A 27,572-nucleotide genomic window follows, 5' to 3' on the forward strand; every position below is an offset into this window, starting at 1 on the left:
CCCACTTAAAAAATACTTTATATACACGTTTTACCTTGTCTCAGCTCCACTTGGTTATTAATTTTAAAAGGTTACAATACTTAAGACCATGTCATTAAAATGTCTTATGTTGTTGATGAATCATCTTAGTCTACAACTACATTATATAACACTATTTAGTTATCACACACAGAGGATATTTGCAAAACTAAACAAATATTTTCTGATGGCATCTGGGTTTTGAACATCGGGTTTTTTTAATGCCAATTCTACCTTCCCAGGAAGTCAATAGTAGAGCAAGTCGCTGTAAAAATGTCCATTGATTGCAACTAAATAACTTGCATCAAGATGGAGAACCTTGCCAAAATTTACATTAAGCAAGTTGTATCAAGTGGCCTTTATTTTTTTAAAAAGAGGAGTGGCGTGGGGTAGTACAGGTGCTTATATATAAAAAGTATATGGCTGCCTGCCCAAGCCTGCAAAACTGCAATGCCTTTAGCAAATTAGGTGCCAGCTTCACCAATATATTACTCCAGTTTTACACAGTGCTTAATTTCCTGACAGCAACTAGAGTAGTGCAGTGGCAAATCAACACCTCAGCCCCAAGGGCTGCATGTTGGTTATCCGTGAAGAGCTTGCATTTACTGCTTTGAGTCACCATACAGACCTGTGCAACAGCAGCATGTCATTGGTACATGCAGTTAATTTGGGTCACAGACTGGAACAAGACTAGAGTCTGCCTACTGAGCCAGGTAAACATGAATCTCTCAGACACAATCTTGCAGTCATGGTCCAGCTTCTCCCCATCTTGGAACCTCCTGCTTCATTTGGTGGATCTGCTTCTGTAGTTCATCTCTGTCCAGCTTCATTTTTGCTTCTAGTACTTGCCGCAGAGACCCAATGCTCTCATAGATGGCTGCAAATCCTAATTGCAGGTGAGAATTGCATTAGTTCATAACCAAGAGCATCACATAACCACTACCAGAATCTGCTTCCCACCGTAACACTCTGCTTTGCACTAGGAAGAGCAAAAGTTCTGAAGGAAAATATGATGTAACTGTGTTGGTGGCACAAATGCCCCTGGTCACAGCTGAGCTATGGCTGCGTGTGCTCTGGGGGGGCAAGATAATAATAATACCCCTTATTGCTGTGAATGTCACACTTCATGAAAATCCTTCTTGATGCCACAGGTGTAGCCATTATGCCTGCCCCAAATGTATTTAAATTAATGTGATACAAACAAAGACATTTTGTATATTCTTACAAGTTGCTAACTGTTACCACAATTCAGAATAAAGGACTCAATAATTATTCTCTGATCCTACCAGCATTAACTTCGGCTTTCATTTCTTTTATATCTTCATTTATCTCATTTTGGAGTTTGCCAATGCGAACATTTATCCTTTCTTCAGTCTGTTTTGCTTCATTTGCATCCATGCCTATCTTCTGCATTTCTCCTGTTTTCTCAATTTTCTCTGCCATTTGGTTGAATTTCATCTCAAAAGCTCTCTCACTCATTTCCTGGAGCCCAGAAAAAGAATTTTAATGATTTACTCTGCACATGAAATAACAATAGTCTTTAAAAAATATGAAATAGATATTGATTGACTGTCTTTTATCTGAAATTCAAAGGTGTAAGGAATTATACTTTTTTATAAAATTATTTTAACTGACTTGATTACTGTAGGCTATTACTGATCTATTTAGCAGTGATCAGTTTTATTTAAAAATTCTAAGGTTGTGGGAATGTTATACTTTACATCTGTGAAGACACTTATGAAAATACAGAGACAGTTTGAAAATCTCACTCAAATAGTAGCTCAGTTATATCATCTTAGTTGTTAATGAAGCTTTTTGAATACTTTCTTAGTACTACAGATTTTAAAGAAACTTACCGTGTTCTCCTTAAAAGTCAGTGAGAGTTGTTCAACTTTTTGCACAAACTCTTTTTCAATCTTTTCATGTTCCTGTTCCAACCAGCTGCGTGCAGACAAAATCTGACTGCTCAGTTCCTCAATGGCATTTTTTAATCTGAGAGCACAATGGAAATTAGCAGGTACAAAGGGGCAGAACTGGTCATTCAGCAGTGACTTTTTTTATGAAAATGTTCATAACATAATGGCAATTTGATACGTTCTCCTCACCATGTTAAGGTGAGCCTTTGAATTGTAAGGCTACTAAACCAGGTAAAGTAACATTGTTTTAGAAAATAAAGGTGGAAAAGCACAACAAAATAGCAGTCATTTATACAAAACTCATCACCAATTTTGAAGCCTAGCAGATGAAAATTCACTGTGATATTGAAAATAGAATATGGTCATCCATTCAGATTATAATCTCTGTGCCCAGAGGTCTTAAATCTGAACAAAGATTTGATAACCACTTATTTTGGTGGCAATGCTGGTTCAAGTAGCCCCACTTGCATTGCCTGTACCCACCTCAGCTTTACACCAACACAATGTGCCAGTGAAACTGTTTCTTTTCTCCAGTCAATATTTGAAATCTTGGTCTATTCTGGGTCTGATTTGCCAACAGTTTTACTGATGTAACTGGTGGGATTGCATGAGGATGGCAATAAGCAGTAAGGAGTAAGGATGTGGATGGCTTATACCAGAACTGCCACTGAGTGAATTGCCTGGAGAGGAGTTAATATCTGAATTGAATATAATGTCCCCATATAATGTCAGGTAGTAGCACAGTAGCTTATCATTAATAATTTAGGTATTTCAGTTATATTCATGTTTGAAGGCAATTTAAAGCAGTAACACTTTGTGAATGCTGTGCTTTGCTTCCTGCTTGAGTTGAACATTTTGCCCTGCTCTGGACAGCCACGTCCAGCCTTCATTGGCACAGTTCTTGCAGAAGGGCAAGAAAGGCACCAGGCCCCTCTTTAAAAAATCCTTGGTTGTGTCCTTTAGTACAAGTTCTGCCCAAATACTTAACTGGGGACTTAATGAACTTTTCAAAACTGTCTAAGCACATTAGGGGTGGGATTCTTGCTGAAAGCAAGTCCCACTTGACAGACCATTTTGCTTTCATAATATCTGTGGAGCAAACAAGTATTCAAAGAGGTTCACGGTTTTGTAGACCTGAAGATTGCAACAGTCAGACTTGGAAAACTGAGGCTCTGCCTCCCAGGGTGCAGGGCAGCAGCACCTACTTGGTGTCCAGGAGTTGTAGTTGTTGGTTGCTTTCTTTGTAGGCAACTTTCAGCTTTGCTTCTTGCTGCATTATTGATTGCTCTACTCTGCTCAGCAGGTGAGAAATCTGAAACAAAATTCAGAATTTACTATTTTTCAGCAGCATTTCATTCACAGTTTCATTTGGGACATTTTCATAACAGCAGAGAAGGTCTTAGAGAGATCACTTCTGCTAATGTTTCTAAAATTATTGAATTGGCATTTTTTACTTTATCTTGAAAAATACAATATCTCTTAACATGAAATTATCAATATTTTGAAAACTGTACTTTCTTTTTGCCTTAAATAATTGGAATAGTTTTGCCTTGAAAGCATCTGCCTGATCCCCCCTTGAGACAGCTGGATTTGCAGAATCCTTACATCTCCACGTTGCCACATAAGTATAGTAAATAAATAGCAAAAGCACTCCACCAACACTGAGGGGTGTGTACACCATCAATCTGTGTATAACAGCACTGCAATGACAGAAGGGTTGGGTTTAACTGGGGATAGGTCATTACTAGAAGAAAATATTTCTCACCAAAACAATCATCCCACTTTCACAAAACAGTTTTGGTTTACAAGGTGCATGACAACATCCTCCTGATATGCTAAGGTACTACACTGAGCCTTCTGAGAAAGGTGAAGTGGATCTTAACCATTTACCTACCACAAAATGAAGATGTAAAATACTTTTATTGACCAAGAAAATGGGAAGGCCTTGAGACGGAGATATGAAGAATCCTTTTCCTTAATGTCACAAGTCTCTGCCTGTATCTAGTGCTCACTTCCATTCTCAAACCCAATGGAAGAGAAACCTGACAGACAGATTAATGGATTCACAGAACCCAGAGCCAGTTTTGTTTGCAGACCTTCAAAAATTGTGTTCAAACATGTATAGAATCATCCTGGGAAGGCCAAAACATACAGGGAGAGGCACTGATGCTTGCATTGTAGTAGTTTTGTGGAGCATCCATGCCACGTTCACATTCCAACCTCAGGAAGCCATTCAGGCCAGTAATCACTGGCTTTTCTTCATTCCTGTAGTCCTTTCAGATGCCTTATGCACTAGTCCCTTCTACACAGTAAGCTGAAGGCAGAAACTAAGTACCTTTTTTCAGTTAGACCGGTACAGGAATGCAGATGGGTACCCATATTCAATGTAATAAGGACAGTGAACAGATACATCTCTCCATTTGCAAATCTGTGACCTCCCAGGATAATAATTAACAGTACTGGAGTCTGTGTGAATTAGACTGTAACGCTTACCTGTACATGGATTGCTTTGGTCTAAATACCATACCTGTATTTCTGCCTCTTTGACTTTAGATTCTAAGATCAGCTTGGAAGTGTGTTGGTCTTTACTTAGGCTCTGAAGTCTTTCATATGTAATTTTATGCTCTGCAGACAGTCTGGCTAACCCAGCATCACACCTGTTTGAATAGATAAAAGAAAAAAGCAACAGCTAAATAGAATATGAGGTCCAGGCTTTTAAAATTTTCCAGTTTATACTGGCCATTTCTGTGAAACTGCTGGCTGTCTAGGGAAATGTCTTCTGAGACTGTAAGAATTGTCATGTATAGCTCATGGTATTCAGCAAATTGCTCCCAGATGGGCTCGAGGTCCAATGGTCTGATACACACATTTCAGTCCTCTTGACACTGCCACAGTATGGGCAGACTGTGTTATCGGTCAGGGAAATCACAGCAGAAAGGCAAAGATGCACAATTTCATTACCTTGTACTGTTGTAATACTCCAGAAGACATCTGATTAGGCGTGTATGATTTTGCCTACGTGATGAGAAGCCTAAATGATTAAGGACCATTTTTTCATTATTGTAGCTTTGTATATTTATTTGTGAAATAGCAGTATACAGTTAAAATGTGTAGTAAACAACGTGGGGCAAATTTTATATTTCTTAGTCTTTATTTAGGTAAATAAATACATTGTCATTGAAAGCAATGGCAATTTTGTCTCAGAAAAGACTATCAAATGAAGTCCTGGAACATAATAATTATTATTTCTTTTCTTCACAGTGGAACATTTCTTGATGCTGTAACATTTTCAGTCTAAATGTGCTCTAGAATATGTGCATTTTCTACCAGATTTCAAGAAGAATTCGGCCAGGTGGATTTCATCTGCAGTAATACAATAAAGGCATTAACTGAGCTGTAAAAATGTAGGTACTGTGATTTCAGGAGTAAGACCTCTGTGAAGTATGACTCATGGACAGTTTTTGCTAAGAGAAATATGTAATCAGCAACGTTGCCAAATTTGATGTAGAAAACTGATGGGGAACAGACAGCAGTTACAATTTAAGAGACAAAATGCAATAAAATGGAACCAGCTGAGGCATGTTAAGTAATTACCTAAACTAATGACACAGTTTCTGCTCTTTTTAGTCACATTTCAGTTTGCAGGCTTTCATTCCAACATGCATGTTCATCACCTCAGTTACAGTGACTGACAGCATCATTAAATATGAAGGGAAAGTCCCAGCTAAGATGACAAATGGAGCATCTACTTATTATTATGGTACAATTTCAAGAAGAAAATAATCAGTCATGCAAAATAGCACATAGACATTATAAAACTTGCAGAAATCAATTTATGGTGGAGCAGTTCAGCATAGTGAGACCAGTCAGTAATATCTGTAGGAAGAGCAGCTGAGGTTTACCCAGCAGTGAACCTTATTTGTGGGTCTCACAGTCAGGCACTTTCTTTAGAAATATGAGGAAAACCAATTCTCTCCCATTGTTACAATCAGAAAGAATCAGAGCAATGAAATCATCTTACATCTAATCACCAAAATGCTGTGGGCTCCAAAAATGGTTAGTTTTGTTTCTCTGAGGCATGACTGAAAATATATAAAAAGCAACAACTTTGAAACTACTGAAGCAAATGTAAACAGCAAGCATCTGTAATTGTTTTTAAGGCAAAGAAGTGTTTTGGGTTTAATCAAAGAGCATTTCTTCTCTTCATGGAATTCAGTTACCTGGTCAAAGGGTTCATGGTAACTGAAACACTACAATTCTGACTATGTTAATTTAGTGTCAGCTTGCTGTGTATTGATCAGATTATTTTGTTTTTTCTGCCATATCTGGTGTACACATTCACAAACACCTGATTAGTTTTGACCTGGAAAGAAATATTAGTGTTCAGTATCAAAGAATGAGAGATTCTGGTATTAGCTGTGTGAGTATACATTTTGAGTTAAAAACTTATGACAGTTAAATAACTTCACTCCCTGCTTCCACTGGCTTTCAAACAGGAAGGGAGACAATAATAAGATGAACATATGGAAAAGCATGGGCTTTCTAACACTTTTGATTCAGGTTTCTACCATATGATGGGTTGGAAGACAATCAACAATCTAAACACAAGGGAACATTATACACAGTTTAAAAAAAAAAGGAGAGAGAAAGGAGGAAAAAAATGGCACACTACAATCCCCACTGAATTCCCCACACCTCTGTGAGTTCTTCTTTGAATCTTCGTTATGGATTCATATTAAAATGACAAGTCTTCTTAAAAATAGAAGTAGATGTTGCTAAACACTGTGTTTTATTTATTCAGACTGTCTCTATAGATGTAGCCAGTGGGCTATAGGAATAAAGACAGAAGTTGGAAACAATTTTCAAGGTTTGGTCATCCTAAAAGCACAAGGAAAGACATGAGAAATAGATTAAGATTTCTAGGATGGATACTAGTTTAAAAATATAAGAGCTGAGTATAAAACGGTTTTGTACAAAGAAGCGCACAATAAATAATTCTCTGAAATACTGAAGCTGTCCATACAAACAACCTAGTGCAGTGTTTCATATGCAGTTGCACACATGCACTGTTGAAATTGGGACCAAAGATGCACTAGAATGTGTTTGTTTTGCTACTGTTTCATTTTGGGGGACAATTTCTGAAAGTTCTGATTGCAAGCTGTGTACTTAGGTGAGATTGGTAAATGAAGAATAGATGGAGAGTTTTCATACTGCTAAATATTATCCTCAATTTCAGAATATAGTAGAATTCTAGAAACCAGTGAAGTTTAATATAAACAGTTAAATTATCAAACAACTGCCTTCCAAGCTGTAGTCAGCAAAAGTAGTAGTTATTTTGCTGGCATATTGAAGAGTATTTTTGTGTCCTCAACCTCTAGGAAATCCAAAGACAGTAGTTGCTCCACTCAGTATCACTAAAGCCTAGATAAGGCTGAGAGCTGTGCCAACACTCTGCAACTGGGTGCTCTATACATAGGCTGTAATGGTACACAGAGAGATTTTAATCTTCCTGTTTTATTAGAACAGGAGAGATTTCAGTTAAAATGCTGGAGTTCCAGTGAAAAGCAAGCAAGATGAAGAACAAGTAGTGAAAGGCAAGAAGACACGAGCAAGGCAGGCATTAGGAGGAACCAGCAGAGCTGGTAGGTGGTGCTGGTCTGGTCCAGGAGCCCAGAGCAGCCCCCCCGGGCTCACCTCCTACACAGCAAGAGCCAGAGCACAGCAGATTTATTGTACCCAAGAAGTCCATAAATTCAGTGAGTCCCAGATACATCCGACTCATTTTCTGTGCAATGCAGGAAACTCTGCCTACATCTAATGAGCCCAGGTTGTCTGAAATGAATCAGTTCTATAACATGCATAAAAAAATCATCTATATATGCAAAGTAGGCCCAGTTAGAACACACAGAGTTGCTGTTTCTCTGGATGTTTTAGCCATCAGGAAGCTTCTAGAGTCAGCTACTGATGTCATTACAAGGAGGTTGCTGCATTTAAACTTTCCAGACAAATGTTTATAGCACACAAGTAATTCTCCAAATAAATGATAAGGCCATACTACTGAATTTTATGATTTAGTATCACTAGAAAAATAATTGTTAAATCTATGTTATATAAAATTGACAACATCATGGGCAGGAGGCTGGAGAAATGGGTCTACTGGTATCTATCTAATTTTCTGCTGAATGTGTCACTGAATTTAACAGAGATAATAGTTTTTCTTAAAGTTAATAATAATGCTGATTCTTGGGAATCATTCATGGTGACCACTGTGATAATGCTTTACAATTCATCCATAAACTGTTCTTATTGAGAAATGATCCAGAGCCATGAGCTGTAAAGTGTATTCAGTCATCTTCTGATAGCAATAGTAGTTGATTCTATGAAGTGAGTGAGGTGTGTCCAAACCTCACTCCTTCAGAACTGTGGGGAATGTGGTTTAGAGCTGTGCTTCAGAACTGCATGTACATATAGGGATCCCTGCTCTCATCATTAGAAGCAGGAACACTCAAGAAATAACGAGACTGTTGTTTGATGATGTATTGACATGTTACAGAACAGTTGGTGTTAGGAAATAAACACCACTCTCTCCAATATTGAAGTTGAATAGGATGTTTACTACGCATATTATTACTGGAACTGAAATTTGGCCAGAATCCTAAGGCTGACATTAAAATTATTACATGACCAAAGGGCTCAGACTTTCGGAATTCACTGTGGTGCAGCCTGTACGAGCTGACTCATCCCGAGTGTGTGCCTGCACACCCCCAGCCCAGAGCACATGGGCTGGACTTGGAGTTACATGAGCCCATCACTGCAGCCTGAGCCACACCTTGACTGGGGCTGAAAGCTGATGCAGGGTAAGGTGGTGACCCACAGGAACTTGATCATGTTTCTAATGTTTCACTCTGAACTCTTCTGAAAGCTTGCAGGGCTGGATGTGAAAAGAAAATTGCGTTAGGTAAGTAAAGTTTATTTTATGTAAGGAACATTTATCCCAGGGAAAACTTCTGTATTGTGCCAACAGCACAAGAAACGACTGTCTTGACCACATTCTCCAGCTGTTGCTGTAATCATTATTCACAGCAACACTAATTTTCAAAGTAGAATCTGTCTGTAAATAGAGGAAAATAGTTTTCTCTCACGGAACACTGCTTTAACTTGATTTCTGATAAAGGAAAGATTTTTTTTCTTCCTCATTCAGGGAATTTTTTTCTGTAGAGAGCATACTGAATAGAAGGACAGAGGGCAGAAGAGAAGATAACAGTTAAAAGACAATAAACTGATTCTCTTAGGGTAATGAATACAAATAGCCTGAAATTGTTGCACAGTCTGACATAAGGCAGATGGGTTTAATCTCACACAATTATCAGATAAATTGCAACCCAAGCACAGTACCAGGCAGTGCCCCAAGTAAATAAAGGAGGAAACTGGCACAGGGTGTGCCAGTCCCCCACCGCTCCTGTTCTGAGCACTTGAGGCAGGCAAGGGCCTGGTTTTGATGTCCAGGTCAGCACCTGTTTCTTCTCTTGAGTTGTTATTGGAGGCAAAGGCACTACATTTTGCTTCCCAAAGTGACAATAATGGTGTTACTCCAAGTATGGAGCAACTACAACCCTCTCAGGTTGTAGGATGATCTCAAAGTGGACTTTTTATATAAAGAAGCAGAAAGATCTAGGCATGTATTTTTGGGCATTTTTCAATGAGATACGTGTGTGTGTCTCTCTCTCTTTCAATCAGTTTTCTGATTTGACAAAATAAACGATTTCATTCATTTTTGCTAAAGCATAGTGCAAAACTTACTAAATTTTTAATTATTTTTATAACCTCTCTAAAGTATTCTTTACAAAATGGGCTATGAAAGTTACAGTGAAAGCTTCAGACAACTGAATAATTTATGAGAAAACTGCAGTTCAAGAAAATCCCTCCCTGATTATTTCTGTAGGCTTTTGAAGGTTATCACTAAATCAGCTGACGTACAAAGAAGAAAGAAAAATTACATGTGCAACGTAGACAGCAGGTCAAAATCAGGCCAAGTATAGCTCCATCAAAGTTATTAGCCAAACTGCTTTAGGCCAGATTAGGTCCTTTCCCTGTAGCTGTACACATCCTCTGTCTTTTGTGTTCAACTTTAGGGACTCTTAAGCCAATGTTGTTGTGCTGGGGTTTGATGGCACGGTGAAGTTTGTGTAGCTGCAAAATTGTAACCTGGAGGATCAGGCAGCCTGTGAAACCTCTATTATTGTATAGCTTTCTGTTCCTTATGTGTCACGTAGCCTATGTGGTTTTTAATATGACTAACCAACAACTGAATGTGCAGATTTTTATTTCTAAAATATATGCAAAAATGTGCAACTATTTTGTTCTTCTCAAGTGCAGATTGTTCCATGCTGCCTTTCTAATTGTGCTAATTAATGTGTTTCAAAGATACATGAGTCTAACCACAGTACTTTTTAAAGCTGAATCAAATCCGAATTTGCCAAAGGAATTTGAAGTAATTTATTTAAAATTAATTTCAGGAGTTTTAGGGATTAAGGGTGATATTATTGAGTTTAATATGCAATACTGAAATGCAAAGGATTATTATTCATTTTCTTGAAAACACAGAACAAAATTATCCTGGGAATTTTGCCAAAGTTAAATTCAGCCCATTATCATTAACATTAATACTTTAAGATTAAAGCAACATTAACTAGACCCCAAAATATAGTTCCATGTTGACTTTTACCTTGCAACTCTTCCCCGAAGATCCCCTAAGCCAGAAAGCTGACGCATTTCCAGACTCTTCAGGGTAGAATTTGTTCCATAGCTGAGATTGTCTCTGACACGTATCTGTTCCTGCAGCATCTACAAAGCATTCATATGCAAATAAAAGCTCAGTATGTCACATTTAATGTACACGTAAAATGTCACTCACTATTTTTCAGTCGTTCGGTATCCTCAGATACCATTTTATTATTACTTTATTAAAAACTTGGTCTTGCTATGTACTAAAACAGATATCTTTTAGGCATTTTGTTATTTCTTATTATTAGTGTCCCATCTGGACATAAATACCATAATATGCATAAAGTATAACTTGACAATGAAAATGAAAGGATGAAAGATATTGGGTTTCATCCTTTCATTTTCCCCACCACACCCCTGTTGCTCACTGCAGCAGAGGTCATATGTGAAGTCACAGATCTGCATACGATTAGGTCATAAAATTGAGCAGTTGGGTTTGGTTACTTGGTGTCATCAGTGAGTCAGAAGGGAAAGAAAGTTTATTACAGAGCTCAGGCATTTCCTACTGTTTATACAGCACAACCTTTGGACTGAACTTGAGCTGGGTATTAGTGTCTCATTAATTCATTTTTTCAAGATTTTCCAGTGCAGCTTTTGAAAGAAGCTTATTAGAACCACAAAGGCTTCTGTGTTTATATGCTAATATCCTGTGCTATTTTCATAGCCCCTGAAAGAATTATGTAATTTGCAAACACTTTTTCAAGTTGTAAAAACAGTTTATAAACTTACAGGATCTTCAGTCCTTGTCTGACCTCTGCTTATCCTGTGGTAAACTTTCTTAGGAAATTAGCAGGAGTAAGTAGCTGAGATGGCATTAGTGCTGTGGGACATTCCTGACATACCTCAATGTCCCGATTGAGCTGCCTCACTATGGCGGTTATGTTTCGGATGTGTTCCTCCAAGAGCTGCCGGGCCAACCGGTCTCCCCCTCCTTTGTTCTGCATTCTGTGCAGAGTGGAAACAATGTCCTCCTTAATGCGAAACGCGTGTTCCACAAGGGCCGCCGTTGTTTTCTCATGGCTTAGGATTCTGTCTTCCAGCTGATCCACCAGGCTGGCAGATGCCAGCGGGACCGCTGTCAGTGCCTGGCTGTGCAGCGGGATGTTCCGAACCCGTCTAGTGGAGAAGAATATCCGAGATATTAAGTTCCCACACAAAACTCTGCAACGTCTTTCAACGGGAGACAGTGCAATACTATCTGAGTACTGGGAGAGTACTGAGAGAGAGGGCCCACTGCTACAAATAAGCGGGTGCTGTGTTGGCTACTGCGTGTGTCTTATACAAAGGCAGGTCAGGCTCCCTTTCATTCTTTTTAAGGGAGCTTACAAAAGCCTAGGGTCTTAAGAAAAGGACATTAGCATAACAAAAGTAGTTACAGTTCAGAACTAGAATTTGGTTAAGAATCCAAATTCAAGCCCCTTTAATGAGTTTCAAAAGTAAAGTTATTTGTCTCGGAAGTTTTCAGGCTTAATCTAAGCTGTAACTGTAGAAGGGAGGTATTGCAAATTAAATGCAAACAGACAGATTAAAAAGGAATAGCTTGTGTCAATTCCTTTTTTAGTCTCTGTAGCTATCGTGTAAAACATACAGAAGCTTGTTCCCCCATGAACTGGACAGGTGCATATGTGGGTATAGAAAGACCAAAATTATTACAAACTTCTCATAGTCTTAGAACACAAATTTTCCCCCCAAAATAGCTTACATTTGGGTACCTGGAATATTTGTCTATATTTTTCAAGGGTGCAGTGCACTTGCATAGCTTCCATGGAATGCAATGGAGCTCATGGGTGCTGAAAGTAAAACAATTAGGCTGCTAGTTCATGCAATCTTTTCCTACCACTATACTCTGTAAAGAATAATGAAAATTTTCAGAAGCATAAGCGCAAGGTACAAGTTCAACACCACTTTGAAAGAGGAGATCTTTTCTTGGAACTGTGTTATTTACTGTGCATTCTCATTTTCATTCCTATTAATAAGCCCAATTAGCAGTTCAGTTTCACCATGATAATATTGTTAGAGATGTATGAGGGCTCTTAATACAGGTATTTTGGCTCTGAGTTTTCAGACTCGTTCCATGCTATTAAAAGACTGGCTAAAGTAAAGTATTGTTGGACTTCTACTCAGAGTTTAAGCTATTTAATTTATTTGGGAAATGGTTAAGTAAAGGCTGAGCAAGGAATTGTGATTTCGGCCATGATATGAATGTTTACAGTATTTCACTTTGCTTTGCATACTAATGCCAAAGTCCCAAGTCACAGCATTACTATACATATGGAATTAAGAGACACATAATACTCTGCAATATGAAGGTTTTAATGTTTATATTCCAAACTGTACCTTTCAGAAGGGGCAAGAGTTGGGAAGATTGGGCTTCGGTGGGCCATTTTCTGGTCAATAACTTACGTCTGTTAAAAAAGTACACATTGAATTATTGAGTAGTTTATATCGGGTACTGAAATGACTTAATTCTTTTGCTTTAAGTGCACCTTTAAGTAAAGTTATAGATTAAAAATAGATACAAAAGAATGAAGACTAAAAAGTGCTAAAAAGCTTTTTATAGTGAAAATTATACTCTTGAAAAGGCAAGAGTGACAGCCTCGAAACTGAAATCTGCTGTTGACCTACAGAACTGGTTTGGCAGGACAAAGGTAAACAAACTGCTTGTCCCCAATCTGTCTATGGGTCTCAGACATAATTAATCAATGAATAATAAAGTAAGAGCTACAGGATTATTATAAAGCTTTGGAAAATATTGACTGGAGAGTCAAATAAAAACAGTTCATTACAGCAGATTATTAGAGGTAAGGTGCTTTTCAGGTAAAAGCACTGGCAGTCAGAAACCTAAATAAAATGTGTGACATCAGCATAGTTTAACAAAATTGAGTCTTTTGTTAATTTGTCTTGAAATCTAAATGACCACACTTTATGTTGTAAGTAAATTATTTTGTGGTAAGAATATAGATTATAGCTTAAATTTTTAGACACTGCCAGCCAGTGACAGACGTTGCAGCAGAGTAGGTCTATTCAATAGCTTCAGAAAGATTTTAGTATCTTACTGTGAGACCAGTACCTGGCTCAGAAGCTTTGTCTGCTGACAGAAATTAAATTAATGACAAAGATGTTAGCCTCAATCAAATCCAACTATTCTACCCTATATAAAACAAATCAACATTTTTAAGTATTAAGAGAATGAGCACTGCCTAAGCCTGAACTCCCTGGGAACCTAAAATCTTCACTGAAAACTAAAGGCTGATGTATGGAAAAAATCTTGCAATAGCTGATGAAATCCTACGTGTTATGCCCTACAAGTAGAAAGAGAAAAATGGGTTATGGAAACAAAATAGCCAAACAGTGATTGTGTAGAAGCAATAAGGCTGCCCCCTGAGATCTCAGAATGCAAAGCATGTTTGTGCTTTAGAAATGCATGAAAGCAGTGCCTGAAAGCAGAGAGCAAACATTGTCACAGTGTGTGTGTTCTATTTATAGCACCGAGCTTCGGAAACTACAAATTAGAAAAAAATTAGTTCTAAGAGAAGGTGGATTGCTGAGCAGCAATGACACTAGAGAGGAATTCAGAAGGCTGGAATCTAACACCTTGCTCAATCTCTGATCTACTGAACTTCACAAAAGTTATTTCCATGCCTAATAACTCAGTTTCCCCATATGGAAGAGAGATAACAATACCTACCTCAGTGTTTAAGTTCTTACATAGCTATGAGTAAAAAGCAGGGTATAAGAGCTGGTATCATTGTGATGACTTCTGCACTCAAAATCCTGCTCAGACACTGAAGGTCCAGTTCTGCAATCTGTTCCTCACACCGTCATTTCCCAGTTGTTGGTTTTTAAGCAACACCACCACTCTCCAGATGTCCCTCCTGGCTGTATCCCCAGATTACACCAGGTTACACCACCTTAGACCTCTGGGCCTTAACACATTTTAATGATCTTGATGCAGTGAAGCATTTCAACACAATTTAACTGTAAGCACAGGGGTTTTATCCCACTGATTTAAGAAGAGCTGTGTGTGCCACAGAAGCAAAGCACTGGATGCTACCTAGAAAAACAAAGAACAAGTGTTAAAGTTGGTACAGTAGCAGTTTCTTAGTGAAATACACCTTATAAAAAACAGCCATACAGTGCTTTAATCTTACAGCCTTAAGTATCTATTTATTATCAATTGGAAAAAAATGTTTGTAGCACAGGAAGCATAGGTTTGCTTGAAGCTTTAACTTTTCCTGCCAGGCTACAATTAGACATGCAGCTAAATGAAAGTATCTTGAGAAATTGTGCACATGGAACAAAAGCCACACAGATGAACATCTTGGTCATTTGTTGTTGCAAACTAAAGCACTTCCCTCAGTACACAGTGAAATGTCACATCATCGGTTATCAGATTTCTTGATCTGATCCAATAGCCAGAAAGGATGTGTTTAAGATCTTGTTCAACAGTTGTACAAAACTTTCCTGCAGTTTGGAGGTATTTGCAATAAACTGTAGCAAATCGATGTCAGAACTAATGACAAATTCCTTCTCTATGAGTGTATGTAATACCAACTTAGACTAGTAAATATAAAAGAAAACAGAAGATGTTCTGATGACTGGATTCAGAGGAGTGTAATTTCACATGGCTGCAATTTTAGTGGCAGTAAACTGGGACCAAGTTAAATACCAGTTGAAATACTTGCTACAGGTGCTTAATTTTATTTTAATGATGTTGTCTCCTACTTAATACTGCTATAGCAATTTAAGTCATGATATATTAACCCAGTAAATATTGGGCTGATTAATTTAAGTTACTGAATATTCCAAATGTACTTGTCACATGGACAAGATAAAAGATTTTCCCCACTTGAGAACTGTATGCCTGATTGCCAAAAATAACAGTTCACCTGACACACAAGGCAGCTTTTCCATAAAAACGTGGATTACTTCCTTATTGTTTCTTAAAGTCACTGGCATCAGATGTGTAAAAATCACCCATGGGACATGATAAAGAAACACTTTTAGCAATGTGCAGTTCACTCCTTGCTATTTGTGCTGTGGCTTCCCTTCCCCACTTCTTGGACTGCCTTGCACGTTTATTTTCTGTGGATTCTCTATTTTTCCTGTTATGAAGGATAATCACATCTGTAGCATTCAGTTCCTCATCTTCCATGATAACCTACGTCTAATACTTACTGTAATGTCTGTGCACCTCGGAGTGTTTTTCACATTCATTCTCACAATATGCTTGCGGGGTAAGAAAGCATTATTATCCCTGAAAACATAATTTCCCTCTGTTGCTGCTAGGGAAGTGAAGCACGGGGCGGGCTATGTGACTTGCCACAATTCACACGGGAATCAAAGCAGACTGAAATACCTGCCTAGGCAAACACTTTAATCACTCTTTTCTTCTTAAAATAGCAACCGCTTTGGTTTCTGCGCAGGGAACGTGTGACACCACCCCGGCAGCTTCCCAGTGTTACTCTGAAGTGCTCTGAGGGACGCTTTGGAGTAAGAGAAAAAGTCCCTGTGTTGCAGCTCAGCAAAAAGATGGGTCAAAAGGCGGCAGTGTCGGGGAGAATCAGCCCCCGCCGGACCTCTCTGAACTCGGACGCGGTGTGCGGGGGGTTGCGGGAGGGACCCCCCGGCAACGCCGCGCCCGCGGCTCCGGGCCAGGCCAAGGGCCCTCTGAGGAAACAGGTGCGACGATCGTGCCCGTGCCGAGGGGCTCCGAGCGGGGGGATGGCGCCGGAGCCCTGTCCTGCCCTGCCCTGCCCGCTGCTCGGCTCCGGCCCCGCGGCGCGGGGGTCACGGGTGGGCGCGGCGATGGCTGCAGGGAACACGGGACGTGCGACAGCCGACAGGACACCACGGGTCACACACCACTGCACGGCCATGCAACACGGAGGGACAGAGCCGGGACGGGCTCTGCGCTCACTCACCGGTGCTGGCTCGGGGCAGGGCAGGACTGCCCTCCACTGCCGCGCATCCCCGTTCCGAGCTCCGCTCCGCTCCCGACCGCCGTCACCGCCGCTGCGCCGCCGGGGGCCCGTCCGTCCGTCCGTCTGTCCGTCCGTCTGTCCGTCCGCCTTCCCGGTCGGCTGCGCGGAGCGGAGCAGCTGGGCTGGGAGCGGAGGGGAGCGCTGGATGGGAGCGGAGCGGCCGCCGCAGGCCGGGCTGCGGGAGCGGGAGCGGTTGCCAGGACGCCGTCACCATGGGAACGCGCTGGAGCCCGGGGCGGGCGGGAGGGAGCCCTCGGCATCGCCCCCTCCCCGCAGCTATTTCCCGACAGCGCCCGACCCTTGGGAAGGGGGGAGGGAGGGAGGGAGGGAGGAGAAGGGGCCCGCACACACCTGCGGCTCGGGGGGCGAGCGGGGGGCACGGGGCGGGGGCCCTGCCCGCGCCTGCAAACACCGGCCGCCAGACGGAAAGTTCGACGGTGGCAAACAGCGGTGACTCCGAGTTTCGAGCCGAGAGTATGACTAAAAGCATGGGGTTTTCCAGGGTTCATATCAAACCGTGTCAGAATTGAAGACTGTTGAAATCAATGGCAGATACTAGTCTTGTTTTTGAGATTTCCAGGTTAGGTTTTCAAACAAGACCTAACGTGCAGCTTCAGTGAAACTTCGTATATCACAGCAAATGAGAGCTATCTGTTTGCACAGCAGAGGCGGGTGAGCTGAGAGAAAGTATTACTGAATAAACAAATCCACAGAGGGTGTGTCTGCCTTCACTTTTGTTCCTGCTTGTGTCGTTCCTCGGATTTCGTTAGTTACAATCACCTTAGGTAAACAAAGGGTAAGTGAAATCCGAGACAAAATGGACCACTTCACTCTGAAATAGCAGACTGTCTTTGATTTTAGTTAAAATCCGTACCACATTCCATACTATTGTATAGGCAAACGATTGCAGAGCTAGGAATCTGTCAGATGTGAAGGATAAAAGGGTTATACTGTGCATGTTGTTACTATATTATATACTGTGCATATACTGTGTTATAATAATAATAATGGCCAGTCTTCACGAGCGAAGATCCGGGGAAGGTTTTTACACCTTCCAGCCTGCGCATTGGATTTTTTAGGTGAGACACAGTGTGCGCGGAACTGAGCCCACCCTTTAATCCTAAGGTTCATCTACCGAGGCCAAGCGAGCTTGGATGGTGGCAGCGAGGTCCTTAGGACGTAGATGGTTTGCCTTTTTAAGGGCTAACGAGCTCCATCTGCCTGGGAGTGGCCCTGACCGGGAATCGAACCCGGGCCTCGGCGGTGATACTGTGTTATATTGTGGAAAATAAGACAGGGTCCAAATCCACATTCTGATTGACCTACTTATTTTAAAATTTGATTATTATTTTATCATCAAAAGATTGGGCCAGAAAGAAAACATGCCATAAGTGCTTTCAAAATTAGGAACTGAGAGTCATAGTATTGTGGGATAATTCAGCTTAGAATGGACCCAGGAGAACACCTGGCCAACCTCATGCTCCAGGCAAGGTCACCGATGAAGCCAAATGCAGTTGCTCTTGAAAACCTCCAAGGATGGAGGCCCTCCAATTTTTCTGGACAGCCTGTGCTTGTTTGGCTCCTGGAGGAAGAACATTTTCTTTATGCCTAGTCCGGAACCCCTCTTGTTTCAATCTATATCCTTTCATGTTGTGTTATCAGAGATCATTATTTTTTTGTACTTATATCACACTCTTGATGTTTCTAACTAAAGCAGTAGTAAACTGTTGTGTTTTATATCATTTATTTTCTTAAAGGCAAGTTCATATCACGATCACTTTTTTTATCAAGGCACAACAAGAAGAGTAACATCAATTTATTCTGGAGTCTTCCACTGTCTCGCTCATGAATGCAGCTCCATTTCAAATAATCACAGAATTACAGAAATGGAGTAATTTAGGCTGGAAGGGACCTCAGAGGGAATATGGACCAACTCCCTTCTCAAAGCAAGGCTAATGTTGATGTTAGATCAGGTTGCCCATCAAAACATAAAGTTTTGATCTTAAAAGCTTTTGTAGTGCTTCAAAAAACCTCCCTTTGAGGAAAAAAAAAATACAAGTCTTGTAATTTTGTTGTTGCAAACCTAACATAGCTTAACTGAATTCAGTCACAGGAACACAGGAGGCAGAACTCCTCAGTTACCAGTCCTCGTGGACTTCTTCCAGATTTATACCAGCCTTGCAAATAATAGCATTATTCATACGTTTTGGTTTGCAGTTGGAGAAAAAATTCAACTCCATGAATTCTAAATGCCTCTTACATGTGAAGCATCTCTTAATCAGATCCAGAGTGAAAGAGTCACATGCTACTTTTCCTTAAAAAACCCAAACCAAACAGCAGATGAAAAAGGGCTGTTGACTTTGCTGCTATAACGTTGAAGTGATTTCATCACATTTTAAGTCATAAAATTCTGCCTTTGTCTTATATATGCCATTTTGCTTCTCCCTACATTTCACAAGAAGAAATGATTGAATCCATTTATTTCCTGGAAGCAGAATTCTACGTGTTCCAAGTGTAACTGAAGGCAGAGTGTAACCTTCTGCATTTTATAAGAAAATGTTACAATCAAAAGTATCTGTTTATTCTTTTGGAAGGCAGATACAGAAAAAAATACACTGAATTTTTAAAGTTTCCTTATTCTAATATAATTTCTTTTTCCATGACACAAATCCTTCATCTTTCTAAGTACAAGACTGTGTGGTTTTCTAACTAAAAATATGATGTCTTGTTAAGGCTATTAAGCCTTGTTTCAGTGGCTTTCAAGCATTAATTAAATTATTAATTAAATTAGTCTGGTCAACAGAAGGCAAATAAAAGGCTTATAAAACCTATTCTATTTATAGTTTCTAAGCAAGAGAAAAGCACTAATGTCTTTTTTTTTTTTTTTCCTTTGCTGTCAGTTTTAACCAATTAGGAAACAGTCAGAGCAGTTAATTAAAATTTCTAATCTTTTCCAGATTCACTGATTTCTTGTAAGGGTCGTTTCTTTCTGAAGGCTTTTAGAATGGAGAGCAAGGGAAAGTTATATTCTGTGGCTTTTCCAGAGGTAAAGACCCTGTTCTTTTTTCAGACAGTTTAGTGTTTTTACACTTTATCATGAGCCTGGTTCCTGTTTGGTGCTGGCACACACTGCCACGCAGGCAGTGGGTAGGTGGGAAGGCACGTGTGAGTCATCAGCTGCACTATGGAGCCAACAACTTCTGTGTTGTGGTACTGCCCAGTGCAGAGTGGGCTCCAAAACAGGAGATGGCAAAGAGGCTGCAGTCACTCCTAGGAGTGCTGAGCCTCTGAAAGTCACAAATACTAAGCCAATAAACCTCCTCAGGCACTTAAGCAAAGCTTGTCCTTAAGTATTTTCCTGAAGCTTAGCACCAGTGATCAGTATCAGGAGGATCAAGTGCTGCACCTGCTTGCAGCTCGAAAATATCCTCAGAATAATTCTTGATGTAAGCACTCCTATGCATGAGCTGGTAGGTGTTACTAACCAAACATACTGTCAGACAATACACATGCTGCAAAAAACAAATTCAAGCTCTCAATGCAGGGAATTTTTCTTAAATCTTTTCAAGTGAGGCCTTTGAAAAGTGACCTGTCCATATGAATGTCATGGCAGGAATGTCAACATTTCTAAGGTTTGTGCATCATTTAAAAGTACAGAGGGTCCTCTTTACTCAACCTGAAATGGTTCTGCCTTTCTCAGAGATGACTTGTACGTTCGTGGCAGGAGGACCCAGGCATGCAGACCGGACACACCACCACTGACATTCAAAGGGAGATGCCTTCCTCTGCTTCCGAGCGTGGATGTTGAATAAATATAATTCACTTCATATAGTCAGCTTGGGAGTTAGATGTTTATCATTAAAATAAGTAGAATGTTTAAAAGCATGAAAAGAGATTGTTGTGAATTAGATTGTGCTTGGTACAAACAGTGCTTAGCAAAGGTTCATGTAGATGCAGAGCACTCATTCCTTCAGCTCTAGGGTTTTTGTTAAAAGTCATCTTCTAGTCCACCTAGAGTAGATGGACCCTGTAGCACACATCAATTGCAGTGAACTCAGGACACTTTCTCCATTAGCCTGCCCATGGGAATGTACTGTTTAACTATTCTTCCACAACCCTGTTTCTCTTCTTTTTTCATAACTCGTTATAAAGATGTTTGTATGAATATAAACAGATATTCATACAAATATACATCTTAGGAAAATTAACCTATACATTAAAAAGACACACAGCCAAAGCAAACAGAAAAACCTACAAAATCAGTATTGACTCTCTCTTTTGTCAGCCCAGTATCCATATGCTCTCTGGATTCTTGCAGGGGTTTTTTTCACTGCTTTTTATCACAGTCTCACAGTTTTATGTAACATTTCCATGTTCAAATGAAATAATAGGAAAATTATTTTTGTCCTATTTCCATGAAACTGCTGCTACTCACCTTCTGTTGAGAATAAAAGTGTGAAACTCATTTCCTGTGAAGTTCTGTGCACTTTTAGCATGATCAGATATATTTTTGCTTAATGGCTACTGCAGCTCATATTTACCACCCAGCTATTTTCTCAATGAAAGTATTTCCTACCTCTCATACCAGTGTCAGCTAACATCCAAGCAATCCACTATGGAAATGCCAAGCTTCACATGATCAGTAATCATACAGTGTAAACCCAGCCGAGCTGAGGAAATGTTTTGTTTATTCTTCAAAACCAAGGATTAAATATGCCCAAAGGGCTGTTGTGTTTCATCCAAACCACCAAAGTCTGTGGGATATGAGAGGGAGCCAGATAAATAGTTGAATTTTAGTCCCATTTCCAGACTGTGTGCACCAGAGTGGTTTGAGCCATGTTTGATGTCTGCAAACCATCAGAGCTATTCTGCAGCCAGATTCGTGAGGACAAAGCCATGTATCTATGTGAGTGGCACTGTCCTTCATCTGTGCTGGCAGATGTGGCTGCAGAATCAGCACCTGCCTTGGAGCAGCTGGAGCAGGGCTTTCCTCCAAAAAGTCAGAAGTGAATCCATTTATGCAGATCTCTAAATTAGTGTGGAAGCAAGTCGTTATTTTGTTTATAAAAACAAACAATGAAAATTGAAAACATATATGCTGTATAAACTATTCCCTATTTTTTCCAACAACTGCCCTTTTTTTGTAATCAGAAATAAACTAAATCTCAGTACTATCCATTGATGAAAACCAGGAACTTACTTGGAGAGCTTTTCAAGGTGGTTTGGAAGCAGTATCGACATACGACTTGTGGTCTGGCTGTTGTTATGATTGTTGCGTTATGTTGTTTCCATTTTATTTCCATTCTGGCTTAGAAGTGGCGTTAGAAATCTATTAGAGCCAACAGCAGGGCTTCAAGCCTGAGGACAAGCGTTTAACAGGACTCCAGTCCTCGGCTGTGCGTGGGTTCACTGGTTTGATCCCTTAGAAAAGCGCAGTCCCTGGAAGTTGTACTGGTTGTGTCCTAGTCAGAACGACTCGGAGCAGATGTCAGCTGCCTGCGGGCACCTGGGCTGTTTTGCGCCCGTGAGGTGCCCGTAGGTCTTGCTTCAGCATCCACTCGGTGACAAGACGCTTCGTACTTTCCATTGCTTCCTGGTATTAGCAACGCGTCAGCTCTGCGGGTCCGCGGGCGGAGGGCAGAGCCCGCAGCACACGCGCCGGGGGCACGGCCGATACTGTTCGCTCAAAGCATACATGGGGTGTCACACACGGAATGTTGGCACTGGAAGGAACCCACAAGGGTCGTGGAGTCCAACTCTTAGAATCACTGATCATCAAGGAGCATCGAGTACAACATGTCCCACCCAGCAGTGCCCGCCCCTCCGCCCCGGGTGCCTATCCCGTCTCGAGGCGCAGACCGGGAGCGCTCCAGGAGCGGGCGCCGGGCCGGGGGTCGTGCGCGCCGGGATTCCCTCCGGGAATGACGTCCCGGCTGCGCCGCGGCGAGTTCTCCCATGTATGGACACATAATTAGACACACTGCCATCCCGATCCCACATCGCCTCTCGCCGCCCTCATTCCGATCCCGCTCCCGCCCCACCCTGGCTGGGAGCTGCGCGCGCGGGGAGGGCGGAGCCGCTTCCCGCTCCCTCCCCTTCTCCCTCTCGCCTGTCCGTCTGTCCGTCCGTCCCGGGGCGCCGGCGTGTCTGGGCAGAGGCGCGGGCAGCGCAGCGCCGAAGGAGCCGCGATGGTGAGCTCAGGGCTCAGCGGGGCCGGGGCGGCGGCGGGAGCGCAGCTGTTCCGTTCACCCCACGGTGCCGGGAAGGGGCCGCGACAGCGCCCCGTGTCCTTCTGCTGGCCGGGGGGCGGTTGTGTAACCGCGCCGGCCTGTGAGGAGCGGGGCCGGGCCGGGCCGGGTCGGTGCCCTCGGAACCGGGTCGGTGCCTCAGCCGCGTCCCGAGCCCGCCCGTCCCGCCGCGGGGCGCGGGCAGGGCCGGCGCCGACTGCGGAGCACCGGCCGCGTCTCCAGCCCTCTTCCGCCGCTCGGGGCATAGCGAGGTTTCGGATGTTTGTGTTCTGAAGCGGGGGAGAGCCGTGGGACGGGAACGCGGCGTGGTGGAACAACAGGTGACGGCTCTCCGGGTTAGAGGTCGGTCCCGGAGGGGGCTGTACGGGGACACCCGCCCCCCCCGCCCGAGCCGGCGTGTCCTCCTCCCTGTGCTCGGGCACCGGTGCCACTTCGGCCCCGGGGGGAACACACACGTGTGCGGTAGATGTGGCTCCCGGAGTATCCCGGGAATTCAGGCACCGCCGGGGCTGTGCGGGGCCGGGGGGATAAGGGTATGCGATATCACTGAAACACATCAGTGCCAGACTGAGGGAAAACTGAGGTTAGACAGATAAACCTGGTTTGTCTTTAGTACTTGCCTTCTGGTGATTGATAATGGCTTTCATCCTGAAGTAATCCAAGTAACAATTATGTTTACCTGTTACACAAGAACCTACAGTAAGTAGTGAGAAATCCAATGTGGTAAATAAAATCCGTAACTTTAAAATAAGGAATTTATTTAAAACTGTTCTAAATCAGAATACTAAAGATCTGAGAGTTAAGGTACTTAGAAAACTTTTTCAATATTCCTACTAAAGCTTAACTAAGGTTAAATTTTGAAAACTGACTAGCCTAGTTCTTGTGTATCCAGAGCTTCACCTCCAATACCTTCTCAATGATGCCTCTCTTACCTGCCATTGCCCGTGCTTTGTTTTCCTGAGACAAGTACAGTTGTGCCAGGTTGCACCTGTGTGGAACACAAGTCTTTGCTTTAAATAAAGTATCGCAGAAGTTAGGAAGCTAAAATGTCTGTTTAAGTCAGCGATAGTGATACCAGCAGCTCTTACGAACCACTTTTGGTGAGGAGTTTTGAGTAAGGTACATGTGTTCCCTTAAATTGATTGTTTCTCTAGGTGGCTCAGATCAACTCTTTAGCCATAACCTTTACTTCTTAGTACTTGCTGGGTCACAGACATCTGTGGCACTTAAGGACTGCTTGGTAGAGGTTGTGTCATTGCCCAGACTGCTGACATGTTAAATGGGCTTGGAAGGCTTTGGGGCAGGTGATTCAGCGATGTCCACCTGTTACCATTAATACCTTAAGATCAGCTAGTTGACCTACTCCATTAATTGCCTTTTAATGAAAGGTTTTAATCAAAGTACAGTTCTTCTCAATGCATGTAACTAATTGATGACATAGTCTGGGGGTTTTGCTTTATCAAAATAAGAGAACTGGTTTCTTCCACAAGATACCCTCTTCAGGGAAGTGTTGAGACAGCAGTTATGCTCCAGCTTTTAATTTGATACTGAAGTAGTCTTTCACTGTGAGAGCTCAAGCTAATATGAACTGCATTTTTAGATTGCTGGTAAGTAATGAATACAATGAAACCAGAAAAGATTGATTTAAAAAGTACTGCTTTAACAAGTAATTATGCCAAAACAATTGTTTAGAAGGTAGTATTTTGTAACTTAGCTGGCAGAAGGGTTGCCTGGCAGGACTTACATTGACTGCTGACAAACATGAATCATGCCACTAATATCCTGAAACTTTATACTCATTCTCTGTGCTGTATTAAAAACCTCACATTATTTCCCTTATTTTTGTCTTAACAATGTTGATGTCTGGAGGGAAAAAGAAGCAGGATGTTATGAGTGCTTTGTGTTCTCTAAATTAAGTCATTTTCTGCCATATCTTCTTTGTGGACCTTAGAGTGACCTTCCCCTGCTCTGACAGGGTCCCCAGTGCAGGATGCTGAGTTACCATTGACATCCTTGCTGTTCCCACTTTGCAGGCAGACTGGTAGAGCAGAGTGTATAAAGGTGTCTCTGGTCTAAATGTGCCTCTTCTGGTCTCTCTGCCATGGTGCACTGCCCCACCCAGGTCGGCTGCCAAGACTGAACCTCTGTATGACTTAGCAATACTTGTGCTCTTTTTTGCTGGTTTATTTTTAATCCACATTAATATCTGTATTGAGCTCACAGCATGGTTTCAGGAAGAGATCTGCAGACATGGAGTTTCATGGCTTTACATGGCAATACAAGATGGGAATGAGCAACAGTGGTGCAAAACTGCATTAAAGCTGACAGTTCTAAGGAACATCTGGCAACTGTTGAAATTTTTCTCTTGAAGTGCATCTATTTTGTTAACTTTGTGTTTCAATGCTTTAAATTCAAAATAATAATTAAAACCCCCATAACAGCCTCTAACAGCTTCGCTGCAACTTGTAAGACTTCAAAAATGGATATTATGTGCCAAGTAGTCCCACTTCATTGAAGTATTCTATCCATTATACTTGGGAAACCTCTCGGCAGAAGCTGAAACTTGCTCAAAGTGAAACGTAAGGTCAACTGAACTTTAAGCAATTTCTGTATTATAATGTGAACTTGAACTTTCATCATGTCCTGGTATAGTTTATGGAGATACATTGGAGGATCTTGAGTTGCGTAGAGAATCTGTACCATGCCACAAAAATGATCTTGTCACATTGGTGTAACAATGTGATCTTGGACCTTTTATTTAAAATAACTCTGTGGTCTACAGGGAAAGATTGCTCCCCTGAGTACTGTCAGCTGGCTTTCGCCCTCTGAAGGATAAAACACTGAATGTCAATCAACAAATACACTCTTTTCTAAGGCATAAACTGCTACTATATATTTATGTAAAGAAAAAGCCAACCACAAAACCAACTAAATGCAACAAGCCACCAGGGATCAACTTTGGCTACTTTTGCATGATCTCTGTTTTAGAGTACTTCTACTGCAGTTTTATACCAATTTGTTGGGCAGAGTGAAAAGGGAAGGCTCCAAGAGAAAGCAGGATCAGCAATATCTGGATTAACTCACAAGTTGTTGAGCAAGACTGGGTTATCCAATTTACTTGCGTTAAAAACCCAAAGTGTTTCTATGTTGCCTTTAACCAGCATTTCAATGCTAAGCAATTTTCTGTAACACTGCAGTCAGCGAGAGAATTTTGTCTGTGCATACTTGGTGTCTTCCTGTTTCCACCTCTGTTTCAACGAAGACCAAAAGTTAATTTTTAAAAAGGAACCTTTTTGTAACAGTTCAACATAGCTTGACATCAGAGAAGGCAGATATTTATAGCCCAGTCCAGCTAGATGCTGGGGATGTCTGGATTACATGTAGTGCCTCTGAAAGTCTGCAAAAATAAAAGACTGGATTAGCCTGAGAGGCCTTGCTGGCCTTTAGGATTCGGTCCTAAAATAGCTAATGTGTGATGTGAACCGGGACCTTGTACTATCTTAAGTCTTTTTTGTGCAGGAAAGTCACAGGCAAGACAGTGATGCTTCTCTTTTGGAAGGGTCCTTTTCTGTCTGGTGCTGCAGACAACAACCTGAAAAACCTTCCTCTCTGCCAAATGTAGAGTATTAGGGAGGTTAAGAGCATGTGCTTTACATTATATCTAGAGGTGCACTAATGAAAAAATCTTCCAGCTATATGGTGTTTCTCTGGGTCTGATATATAAAATACAACAAAACACAGTAGCATGTTCAGTAGTAAAGGTGGTGATTCATACTTGATGTGTTTTGTTTAGGCTTGTGTTGTGTGCAAGCTTGTCTTTGTTTCTTTCTAGTGTAGACCTTAGAATGATTTATGGATATATTGTATAAGTTAGAGCACTTTCTCAAAAGACACTAAAGTATGCAGAATGTTACTCAAATGCAGCTGAACAGGTGATTGTGTATGTCTGTACATCTTAAGCATTTTTCTCATGATCTCTTACTTTCCAGAAGTGTTTTTTCCCTGCCCTCTGTACAGAGCTGGTTGTGAAAGAAATGGGATGACATTGCTGTTAGTGGTTTAATTAAACTATTTGCAGCCACTTTTTCTTATCTTGAAGGGATAACTTGTGCCTGTCTCATTGCCTTGTTCTTAAGCATTGCTGCATATGCAGAATGGGGGTCGTTAAAACAAGCTTTTTAAATCCTTTGTGATAGTGAGCATGGAATGTCAAGGTTTTTCTGAGTTCTCAGTAGTCTTAGTAATGTCCTCATCTTGACGTGGAAAGTATGTTACCTTTCTTGAAGAACTAAAAAGTTGCATGTCTCTTTCAAGGAGTCTTATTAGCTTCTTTTGTGATAATTTAAATTAATTGTATTCCATAAATGCCAGTATATTCTCTTCTCAGTTGTAGGAGTTAGTCTAAAGGTGACATCAATCTAAATGGTCATGCACTTCTCTATCCAAGTTATAATAAAGAATAAAGGTTTTTCTATTCCTAATTTCAACACAAGGAATTTGAAATGCCTGTGTTTGGATTTGTCTTCTAATGTAGTATGCATGTTTATATTGATAATACTAATGTATAGCTAGATAACATGTAAATAAACATCTTCAGAGCTATAGGAGAATCCTTTATATTA

The 27,572-nt window shown here is 41.2% G+C and overlaps 2 protein-coding genes across 7 annotated transcripts in view; one reads left to right on the forward strand and one right to left on the reverse strand.

Moving 5' to 3' along the window:
* Positions 1-22,477, reverse strand: FAM81A (family with sequence similarity 81 member A). Of its 4 annotated transcripts, none has more exons than XM_050309872.1 (11): positions 21,903-22,477; positions 14,407-14,772; positions 13,056-13,123; positions 12,431-12,508; positions 11,561-11,834; positions 10,660-10,778; positions 4,462-4,591; positions 3,140-3,246; positions 1,875-2,010; positions 1,305-1,500; positions 1-904 (listed from the first exon to the last, which is right to left on the reverse strand). In XM_050309872.1, the coding sequence occupies exons 3-11, from the start codon at positions 13,100-13,102 to the stop codon at positions 765-767; spliced, it is 1,227 nt and encodes a 408-aa protein (XP_050165829.1). In that variant the 5' UTR covers positions 13,103-13,123; positions 14,407-14,772; positions 21,903-22,477; the 3' UTR covers positions 1-764. The 4 variants fall into 4 exon arrangements, with proteins under 4 accessions (XP_050165829.1, XP_050165828.1, XP_050165830.1 ...); XM_050309871.1 differs by lacking the exon at positions 21,903-22,477 and adding an exon at positions 16,643-16,808; XM_050309873.1 differs by lacking the exon at positions 21,903-22,477 and adding an exon at positions 16,078-16,094 and having other exon boundaries at positions 14,407-14,768.
* Positions 22,478-22,773: 296 nt separating this feature from the next.
* Positions 22,774-27,572, forward strand: part of MYO1E (myosin IE) — an 81,174-nt gene continuing 76,375 nt past the window's right edge. For all 3 annotated transcript variants that reach the window (XR_007628155.1, XM_050309831.1, XM_050309832.1), the window contains exon 1: positions 22,774-22,893. Coding sequence is in view for 2 of the 3 variants with exons in the window: in XM_050309831.1 (XP_050165788.1) it covers positions 22,891-22,893 (3 nt within the window). In the remaining variant the exon portion in view is untranslated. The remainder of the gene's footprint in view (positions 22,894-27,572) is intronic.

Source organism: Myiozetetes cayanensis, unplaced genomic scaffold (assembly GCF_022539395.1).
Source record: "Myiozetetes cayanensis isolate MyiCay16 unplaced genomic scaffold, myiCay2020 scf14, whole genome shotgun sequence".
NCBI classification, from domain to species: Eukaryota; Metazoa; Chordata; class Aves; order Passeriformes; family Tyrannidae; genus Myiozetetes; species Myiozetetes cayanensis.